Below are 10,853 nucleotides of genomic sequence, written 5' to 3' on the forward strand. Positions count from 1 at the left end.
ATGGGTCGACTTGGCTTGTCTTCACCGGATGAGAGGGGATCTTATAGGATCGCATAGAATTCTTAAGGGATTGGACAGGCTAGATGCAGGAAAAATATTCCCCATGTTGGGGGAGTCCAGAACCAGGGGCCACACAGTTTAAGAATAAGGGGGTCGGCCATTTAGGACCGAGATGAGGAAAACCTTTTTCGCCCAGAGAGTTGTGAATCTGTGGAATTCTCTGCCACAGAAGGCAGTGGAGGCCGATTCACTGGATGTTTTCAAGAGAGAGTTAGATTTAGCTCTTAGGGCTAACGGAATCAAGGGATTATGGGGAGAAAGCAGGAACGGGGCACTGATTGTGGATGATCACAATGAATGGCGGTGCTGGATATATTCAATGGAATTTAGAAGGATGAGAGGGGATGATATAGAAATACATGAAATTCTTAAAGGATTGGACAGGCTAGATGCAGGAAAAATGTTCCTCGGGTTCCATCCTGAATACCTGTGTGGTCTGTACGGAGTTTGTACGTTCTCTCCCCGTGACCTGCGTGGGTTTTCTCCGGGTGCTCCAGGTTCCCTCCCACACTCCAAAGACGTGCGGGTTTGTTGGCTTATTGGCAGTGTGTGGGACAGTGCCTGTGTACGGGGTGGAACGGCAGGGACACGATGGGCTGAAGGGCCTGTTTCCACTGTATCTCTAAAATCTTAATAAGTCTAGATTATTGCAGTGGTGACACTGAATGTGGTATCGACACAAAAGGCTGGAGTAGGTCAGCGGGACAAGCAAGCATCTCTGGAGGGAAGGAATGGGTGGCGTTTCGGGTCGAGACCCTTCTTCAGACTGAAGAAGGGTCTCGACCCATAAAACGTCACCCATTCCTTCTCTCCAGAGATGCTGCCCGACCCGCTGAGTTACTCCAGCTTTTTGTGTCGATCTTCGGTTTAAACCAGCATCTGCAGTTCCTTCTTACACACACACACACACACACACACACACACACACGCACACGCACACGCACACGCACACACACACACACGCACGCACGCACGCACGCACGCACGCATCAAAGGTGGTATCACAGATGGCAAAGATGGTCATCGAAAATGGCAGCAGGGTGTTGACCAATAGACAATAGGTGGAGGAGGAGTCCATTCGGCCCTTCGAGCCAGCACCGCCATTCAATGTGGCTGATCATTCTCAATCAGTACCCCGTTCCTGCCTTCTCCCCATACCCCCTGACTCTGCTATCCTTAAGAGCTCTATCCAGCTCTCTCTTGAATGCATTCAGAGAATTGGCCTCCACTGCCTTCTGAGGCAGAGAATTCCACAGATTCACAACTCCCTGACTGAAAAAGTTTTTCCTCATCTCCGTTCTAAATGGCCGACCCCTTATTCTTAAACTGTGGCCCCTGGTTCTGGACTCCCCCAACATTGGGAACATGTTTCCTGCCTCTAACGTGGGAGGTCCTGACCAAATGGGCTGAGGAATGGCTAATGAAGTTTAATGTAGTTAAGTGCGAGCCAAACCAGGCCAGAACCTTCCCTCCTCCCCCCCTCCCAGTTCTCCGACCAGTCTGACTGATTGCATTCTCTCTCTGTCTGCTTTGGTGTCACCTTCTCCCAGCTAACAATGATCTATTCTACATTTTCCTTAGTCTCCCATCTCCTTTGATGCCTCGTTTTCACACCTTACCCTCCCTTATCTCTCGTGTCTCCCTCTCCCCTGACTAAAATCAGTCTGAAGAAGGGTCTCGACCCAAAACGTCACCCGTTCTTCCCTTCTCTCCAGAGATATGCCGCCTGTCCCACTGAGTGACTCCAGCCTTTTTGTGTCCATCTTCGGTTTAAACCTGCATCTGCAGTTCCTGTGTAGGGGAAAAAAAACTGCAGATGCTGGTTAAAAAACCGAAGGGTGCTGGAGTAACTCAGCGGCTCATGCAGCATCTCGGGAGAGAGAAGGGATTCTCCAGACCCATCTTCAGAAACGTCACCCATTCCGTCTCTCCCCAGATGCTGCACGACCCGCTGAGCTACTCAGGCACGGTGTGTCTGTCTGCAGTTCCTTCCTGCGTGTAAAAAAAAAAGGTGTGTGGCCTCTGCCCCCCGTGTCTGAGATCGAGGGCTGGTTTTACCAGGGTATTTCCCGCCTTTTCTCAGGAGAAGGAATCTACAGAGGACTACAACGTGGCCTGCATTCTGACGCTCCCCCCGTATCAGAGGAGAGGGTACGGCAAGCTGTTGATCGAGTTCAGTAAGTGACGGCACCTCTCGATTCATCCCCCACCCCAAACTCCTTCCCTCTCCGCCTCACAGATTGCATCTGCCAATGCCCTTTAGGCTCTTACTGTCTTCTTGTACATCGGCGAGACCAAGCGCAGACTGGGCGCTCGTTTCGCTCAACACCTTCGCTCAGCCCGCCTTAACCCTCCCGATCTCCCGGTTGTTAAACACTCTAACTCCCCCCCCCCCTCCCATTCCCACACTGACCTTTCTGTCCTGGGCCTCCTCCATTGTCAAATGCAAATTGGAGGAACAGCACCTCATATTCCGCTTGGGGCAGCTTACTCCCCAGTGGTGCGAATATTGATATCTCTCACTTCAGGTAGCCCCGGCATTCCCTCTCTCTCCCTCCATCCCTCCCCCACCCAAGTCACACCAGCTTCTCGTTCTCACCCAGCAAACAGCTAACAAGGGCCCGTTTCCTTTGTCATCGTTACGTTTTTGCATATCTTTTATTCATTGTCTGCTGGTCCTAGATTCCCCCACTCCGGGCAAGAGACTCGATTGCATCTACCCGATCTATTCATATTTTTTTCATATTTCAGATACAGCGCGGAAACAGGCCTTTTCGGCCCACCAAGTCCGCGCCGCCCAGCGATCCCCGCACACTAACACTATCCTACACACACTAGGGACAATTTTTACATTTACCCAGTCAATTAACCTACATACCTGCACGTCTTTGGAGTGTGGGAGGAAACCGAAGATCTCGGAGAAAACCCACGCAGGTCACGGGGAGAACGTACAAACTCCTTACAGTACAGCACCCGTAGTCAGGATGGAACCTGAGTCTCCGGCGCTGCATTCGCTGTAAAGCAGCAACTCTACCGCTGCTCCACCGTGCCCTCTCTTCTCCGTCTTTCTTTCCCTCCCCCCCACCCCCCCGAAGAAGGGTCCCGACCCGAAATGTCGTCTGTCCACTCCCTCCACAGATGCTGCCTGACCCGCTGAGCTCCTCCAGCGCTGACTCTTATCACAGTGGTGCCAGTCCCATCCCCTTGGTTATCCAGCCCTGCTTTTCCGAACTCCCACACACAGTTAAGGATTAGGATTCGTAGAATTAGTCCATAAGGCCCATCGAGTCTACTCTGCCATTCAATCATGTTCTGATCCATCTCTCCCTCCTAACCCCATTCTCCTGCCCTCTCCCCATAACCCCATGACACCCGCACTAATCAAGAATCTATCTATCTCTGCCTTAAAAACTATCCATTGACTTATGGCCTCCACAGCCGTCTGTGGCAAAGAATTGCACAGATTCACCGCCCTCTTACTAAAGAAATTCCTCCCCATCTTCCTAAAAGAACGTCCTTTAATTCTGAGGTTGTGCCCTCTGGTCCTAGACTCTCCCACTAGTGGAAACATCCTCTCCACATCCACTCTATCCAGGTCGCTCACTGTTCTGTACGTTACAATGAGGTCCCCCCTCATCCTTCTAAACTCCAGCGAGTACAGGCCCAGTGCCCACAAACGCTCATCGTACGTTAACCCACTCATTCCTGGGATCGTTCTTATAAACCTCCCCTTTGGACCCTCTCCAGAGCCAGCACATCCTTCCTCAGATACGGGGCCCAAAACTGTTCACAATTGCTCCAAATGCGGCCCGACCTGCGCCTTGTAGAGCCCCAGCATTACATCCCTGTTTTTGTGTGCAAGCCCCCGTGTGCAAGCATTGAGTTTGCTTTCCTTACGACCGATTTGACTTGCAGATGAACTTTTTTGGTGAATCCTGTGCACCAGCAACAGACAATAGGTGTAGGAGGAGGCCATTCGGCCCTTCGAGCCAGCACCGACCGCCATTCAATGTGATCATGGCTGATCATTCTCAATCAGTACCCCGTTCCTGCCTTCTCCCATACCCCCTGACTCCCTATCTTTAAGAGCTCTATCTAGCTCTCTCTTGAATGCATTCAGAGAATTGGCCTCCACTGCCTTCTGAGGCAGAGAATTCCACAGATTTACAACTCTCTGAATGAAAAAGTTTTTCCTCATCTCCGTTCTAAATGGCCTACCCCTTATTCTTAAATTGTGGCCCCTTGTTCTGGACTCCCCCAACATTGGGAACATGTTTCCTGCCTCTAGCGTGTCCAATCCCTTAATAATCTTATACGTTTCGATAAGATCTCCTCTCATCCTAAATTCCAGTGTATACAAGCCTAGTCGCTCCAGTCTTTCAACATATGACAGTCCCGCCATTCCGGGAATTAACCTAGTGAACCTACGCTGCACGCCCTCAATAGCAAGAATGTCCTTCCTCGAATTTGGAGACCAAAACTGCACACAGTACTCCAGGTGCGGTCTCACTAGAGCCCTGTACAACTGCAGGAGGACCTCTTTGCTCCTGTACTCAACTCCTCTTATAGACAATAGGTGCCGGAGGAGGCCATTCGGCCCTTCAAGCCTGTACGCACCGCCATTCAATGTGATCATGTCTGATCGTTCTCATTCAGTGCCCCGTTCCTGCCTTCTCCCCATAATTCCTCTTGTCGTGAAGGCCAACATTGATTGGAAACTGTATTTTGAATTTCGATCTTTTCCCGGATGTTGCCACCGCCCCCCGTTATCTCCTCAGCCCGGCCACGGGATCGGCGTTTAGTCTCCGCCGCCGCGGCTACCGCAACCACCACTCAAACGGCCACGTGGGCCCCAGTCGCCGGCTAGCGAGGAAGCTTCTGGAAGCACGAAACGCATTTTCCACTTGCGATATTTTCCGGTTTACGGTTGGGGTTGGATTTTGTCGGAAGGCAAACCCCGTCGTAACTCGAGGAGCCCCTGCGTTTGACCCGTTTGTCGTCTTCCCCCACCCCCACTCCCCCGTCCGCTAACCCCGGTCCTGCGCTCCGTCCGGCAGGTTACGAGCTCTCCAAGGTGGAAGGGAAGACGGGGACACCGGAGAAGCCTCTGTCCGACCTGGGCCTCCTCTCGTACCGCAGCTACTGGTCCCAGACCATCCTGGAGATACTGATGGAGCTGAAGTCCGAGAACGGAGAGAGGCCGCAGATCACCATCAAGTGAGTCTGGGGCGGGGGGGGAGGGGTGAGAGGGGCGGGCGGTGGGCGGGGGGGAAGAGAAACGTCTCTTGCCTGGGGGTCGGGGGCTCAGTTTTGGTCACCTCTGCCCAGAACCCAGTCGCTTCCTGTTTCCGTGCTGTATCTGTGAACGAAACTAAAGCTGCCCCGGGCAGATGTACACAGTCGCACATTCCACATCTCCCCCATGTTACTGACTCTCTCTCTCCCTCTCCCAACCCCCCTTCTCCCCCCCCTCGCTCTCTCTCTCCCCCTCTCTCTCTCTCCCCTCTCTCTCTCCCCCCTCTCTCTCTCCCCCCTCTCCCTCCCCCCTCTCTCTCTCCCCACCTCTCTCTCCCCTTCTCCTCTCCCCCCCTCTCTCTCCCCTCTCTCCCTCTCTCTCCCCCTCTCTCTCTCTCCCCCTCTCTCTCTCTCCCCCTCTCTCTCTCTCCCCCCTCTCTCTCTCCCCCTCTCTCTCTCTCCCCCTCTCTCTCTCTCCCCCCTCTCTCTCTCCCCCCCTCTCTCTCTCCCCCCCTCTCTCTCTCCCCCCTCTCTCTCTCCCCCCTCTCTCTCCCCCCCTCTCTCTCTCCCCCCTCTCTCTCTCCCCACCTCTCTCCCCCCACCTCTCTCCCCCCCTCTCTCTCTCCCCCCCTCTCTCTCTCCCCCCCTCTCTCTCTCCCCCCCTCTCTCTCTCCCCCCCTCTCTCTCTCCCCCCCCTCTCTCTCTCCCCCCCCCTCTCTCCCCCCCTCTCTCTCCCCTCCCTCCCTCCCTCTCCTTCTACCCCCCCCTTTCTCTCCCCCCCTCTCTCTCTCCCCCTCCTCCTCTTCCTTCCCCTCCCCGTAGTGAGATCAGTGAACTAACCAGCATCAAGAAAGAAGACGTCATCTCCACCTTGCAGTATCTGAACCTGATTAACTACTACAAGGTGGGTCCTGCTTGTGGCTGGGAGGGGGCAGTAAGGATGAGGGAGGGCCGCGCTGTGGGAGGGAGGGAGGAGGGAGGGAGGGAGGGAGGGAGGGAGGGAGGGAGAGGGGTGAGGAGGGAGGGAGGGGAGGGAGTGCCACACTGTGGGAGGGGGGGTTGAGGAGGGAGGGAGGGAGGGAGGGAGAGGGGTGAGGAGGGAGGGAGGGAGGGAGTGCCACACTGTGGGAGGGGGGGTTGAGGAGGGAGGGAGTGCCGCACTGTGGGAGGGGGGGGGGTGAGGAGGGAGTGCCGCACTGTGGGAGGGGGGGGGGTGAGGAGGGAGGGAGTGCCGTGCTGAGGGAGGGGGCAATAATGAGGGAGCGCCGCGCTGTGGGAGAGGATATTCCTCGAGTCACGGCGCCAGGCAGAAGAGGGCTCTGCCCGTGCCGGCTTTCCGCCCCTTTTCCGGGGTTACGTCCGTGCCCGGGTGGGGTTAGAGAGGGACTGTGCGCTGTCCACGAGCACCCTGGGAGATTCCCGGGACCCCTGGGCATGCGGGCAGAGGAAGGCATCCTTGACAAGGATAGTAATATCGTTGTCTAAAGAGTGTAACGTTTTGTGTAGATAATTGTGTGGTTTTATATTGTGGCGGTGCGTTTGTTTGGTATTGTTTTGTATTGTACGTATTATTGCACTAACTGTTGACGTTTGTTCTCCTTGTGCTGCTCAACAACAAACCTCTGCCCGCCCTCCCCCTGCGGTCCGGCCTCCCCCAGGGTCAGTACATCCTCACTCTGTCCGAGGACATCGTGGAGGGCCACGAAAAGGCCATGATGAAGAGGCACCTCCGCATCGACTCCAAGTGCCTGCACTTCACCCCCAAAGACTGGAGCAAGAGGGGCAAGTGGTAACAGGACCAGACCAGAGGGAGCGGCATTGCCGCTCTTCACCCACAGCGTCCGGGTTGAGAGGGGGGGTCGGGGGTCCGACAGGGACTGGCCTCTCCTACCCACCCCCCCCACTCACCCCCCCTCCTCGTCCGTCTCCCGGCGGGACGGCCCGGAGCCGCCAGCGCCTCTCTCCCGACAAGGACGCCTCCTGTCCGCGAGCCGATGGCAAAACCTGTTCGTTTGGCGAGGGGGGGCAGTGAGGGAGAAAAGAGGCTTGGCGCACGGAAGGGGCCGAGCGGATCGCCGCTCCGAGCGGGATCGGCGTCGCAGGGCCGGTGGAGTTGCACTTCAGCCCGCACAGACTCTGGGGGCCCTGCCAGTGGACTGGTCTGTGATTATCCCCCCCCCTCCCCTCCACTTGTGTACCCCCCCCCACTGTAAACCCTCCCCCCGTAAACCCTCCCCTCCCCCACTGTAACCCTCCCCTCCCCCGTAAACTCTCCCCTCCCCCCACTGTAAACCCTCCCCTCCCCCCCACTGTAAACCCTCCCCCCACTGTAAACTCTCCCCTCCCCCCACTGTAAACCCTCCCCTCCCCCCCCACTGTAAACCCTCCCCTCCCCCCCCCACTGTAAACCCTCCCCCCCCCCCATTGTAAACCCTCCCCTGTGTCCGTGTTAGACTTGTAATGGCAGCAAGCGTTGTATAGGCTTTTTTTATAACAAAAAAATGAATCTGGGTTGTATAAAACGTAAATATTGATGTATCATGGTTTGGTCTGGCTGCCCTGAGTTTATTATAAGCCACCGACCGCTCGGGTCTGTCAAGGCCCGGATCCCAGCGAGCCCGTGAGGACTTCCCGCCTGTCTAGTGCCCAAACTAAGGTAGATACAAAGTGCCGCAGTAACTCAGCGGGACAGGGCAGCGTCTCTCCAGAGATACCACCAGGCATGGATTATAATACATTGAGACGAAACCGAGCACCCGGAGAAAACCCACGCAGAAAGATCACGGGGAGAAGGAACAAACAAACTCCGTACAGGCAGCGCCCGTGGCCGGGATCGAACCTGGCTTTCTACAACTGTCTTTTGAAACGCCCCGTCATAGAATACAGTGTGGAAACAGGCCAACTTGCCCCGTCTACACTAGTCCCACTTGGTCCATATCCCTCCGAACCTGTCCTATCCATGTACCTGTCTAACTGTGTCTTAAACGTTGGGATAGTCCCAGCCTCAACTACCTCCTCCTCCGGCAGCTCGTTCCACACACCCACCACCCTCTGTGTGGAGACCATCACTAAAAATTCAAAAGTTTAAAAGCTCTTTATTTATTTCTGTGCGGGGAGGGACAAGCATAGCTCGAGGGTGGGTGGGTGGACCAGGTGGAGCTGCCTTGTGTGTGTAGCGGTCGGTTGGAGCAGGCTGTCTTGTTAATCTCCCACATCGGCGTGAATCTGCAAAACACAACACAGGGCCTGAGCTACAGGGAGAGGTTGAGCAGGCTGGGTCTCCATTCCTTGGAGCGCAGGAGGATGAGGGGCGATCTTATAGAGGTGTGCAAAATCACGAGAGAATAGACCGGGTGACGCACAGAGTAGGGGAATCGAGGACCAGAGGACACAGGTTCAAGGTGAAGGGGAAAAGATTTAATAGGAATCTGAGGGGTAACTTTTCCACACAGTGGGTGGTGGGTGTATGGAACGAGCTGCCGGAGGAGGTAGTTGAGACTGGGACTATCCCAACGTTTAAGAAACAATTAGACAGGTACATGGATAGGACAGGTTTGGAGGGATATGGACCAAACGCGGGCAGGTGGGAAGGTGGGACTGGTGTAGCTGGGACATGGGAGGAGAGGAGGAGAGAGGGGACAGAAAGGAGGTGGGGGGGGGGGGGGGAGAGAAGTGGAGAGGGGAGCCACAGTGGGCTCTGGGGTCTTCGACAGAGAGCCATCCAGCCAGGCCTTTCGGCCCACCTTGTCCATGCCCGACCAAGCCGACCACTTGGGCTAGATTAGTTTAGAGATACCGCTCGAAAACAGGCCCTTCGGCCCACCGGTTCCGTGCCGACCAGCGATCCCGGCACATTAACACTATCCCACACACACACAGGGGACAATTGTACACAGGCGCTCCTCAGCTAACGATGGAGTCACGTTACAAGAAACCCATCGGAAGCTGAAAATATCGAAATGCAATGAAAACGCACGATCACGTGCACCATCGCAAAGTCGAACCATCCGTGACCTGGGGAGTACCTGCATTACCAAAGCCGATTAACCTACAAATCTGCACGTCTTTGGAGTGTGGGAGGAAACCAGAGTGCCCGGAGAAAACCCACGCAGGTCACGGGAAGAACGTACAAACAAGCACCCGTAGTCGGGTATCTCTGGCGTGCATGAGGCAGCAACTCTACTGCTGTGCCACCTGTCTCCCGTGACCTTCTCTACCCCCCCCCACAACCCTCTCCCCTCTATCTCCGTGACCCTCTCCACAGCCCCCCCCCCCCCCCCCCCAGAGTAGACGGAGAGGCTCACGGCCTGGGCGATGAGAGGCCAGCCCATGGTCATGGCTACCCGGTCGTCCATGGTGGGCCTGGTCTCCAGGTTCCAGTAGGTGAGAGAGTTGAAGGCAGCTTTCGCCTGCACTGCCCGCTCCTGCAGGGAGGAAGAACAACAACAACAAGCCGTCAGACACAGAGTGCTGGAGTAACTCAGCGGGTCAGGCAGCATCTGTGGAGAACGTGGATAGGTGACGTTTCACAGAGTGCTGGAGTAACTCAGCGGGTCAGGCAGCATCTGTGGAGAACATGGATAGGTGACGTTTCACAAGAGTGCTGGAGTAACTCAGCGGGTCAGGCAGCATCTGTGGAGGACGTGGATAGGTGACGTTCACAGAGTGCTGGAGTAACTCAGCGGGTCGGGCAGCATCTCAGGAGAGAAGGAATGGGTGACGTTTTGGATCGCGACCCTTCAGACTGAAGTCTGTAGGGTCTTGACCCGAAACGTCGCCCATTCCTTCTCTCCAGAGACGCTGAGTTACTCGAGCATTTTGTGTCTACCTTCAATTTATACCGGCATCTGCAGTTCTTTCCAACCCATTAGGATTCATGTTTCTTAATATCACATCCACTGAGCCACTGCCAGAAGCTTTGTCTTAGCATGCTGTCCATACAAATGTGGGGAGCATGCAGGAACGGGGAGCTGATTTCGGATGATCAGCCATTTAAGAAATAGACAAATACATAGAAACAGAGAAAAAAAGGTGCAGGAGGAGGCCATTCGGCCCTTCGAGCCAGCACCGCCATTCATCTTGATCATGGCTGATCATCCACAATCAGTACCCCGTTCCTGCTTTTTCCCCATATCCCTTGATTCCGTTAGCCCTCAAAAGCGAAATCTAACTCTCTCTTGAAAACATCCAGTGAATTGGCCTCCACTGCCTTCTGTGGCAGAGAGTTCCACAGATTCACAACTCTCTGGGTAAAACATGGATAGGACAGGTTTGGAGGGATATGGACCGAGCGCAGGCAGGTGGGACTAGTGTAGCTGGGACATGTTGGCCGGTGTGGGGAATTTGGGCCGAATGGCCTACTCCTGCACCTATTTTCTCTGTTTATACGTGAATCAGATAATTCATAAGTGATAGGAGCAGAATTAGGCCATTCGGCCCATCAAGTCCACTCCACCATTCGATCAAGGCTGGTCTATCCCTCTTAACCCCATTCCCCTGCCTTCAAGATGGCGCCCCAACACAGACGACTGTGTACGTGCTACCCACAGAAGCAGATC

General features: G+C 55.0%; 1 protein-coding gene across 17 annotated transcripts in view; it reads left to right on the forward strand.

Annotated features, from left to right (window-relative positions):
* LOC144609352 (histone acetyltransferase KAT5) overlaps positions 1–7,558 on the forward strand; it is a 33,017-nt gene extending 25,459 nt beyond the window's left edge. For 14 of the 17 annotated variants that reach the window (XM_078427785.1, XM_078427799.1, XM_078427787.1 and 11 more), the window contains 4 exons: positions 2,144–2,237; positions 5,118–5,277; positions 6,118–6,199; positions 6,954–7,558. In XM_078427785.1, coding sequence (XP_078283911.1) covers positions 2,144–2,237; positions 5,118–5,277; positions 6,118–6,199; positions 6,954–7,088 — 471 coding nt within the window. In that variant the 3' untranslated portion in view covers positions 7,089–7,558. The remainder of the gene's footprint in view (positions 1–2,143; positions 2,238–5,117; positions 5,278–6,117; positions 6,200–6,953) is intronic. The other 3 variants (XM_078427789.1, XM_078427802.1, XM_078427801.1) reach the window with 1 other exon arrangement.
* The last annotated feature ends 3,295 nt before the right edge of the window (positions 7,559–10,853 follow it).

Source organism: Rhinoraja longicauda, chromosome 34 (genome assembly GCF_053455715.1).
Source record: "Rhinoraja longicauda isolate Sanriku21f chromosome 34, sRhiLon1.1, whole genome shotgun sequence".
Lineage (NCBI taxonomy): Eukaryota > Metazoa > Chordata > Chondrichthyes > Rajiformes > Arhynchobatidae > Rhinoraja > Rhinoraja longicauda.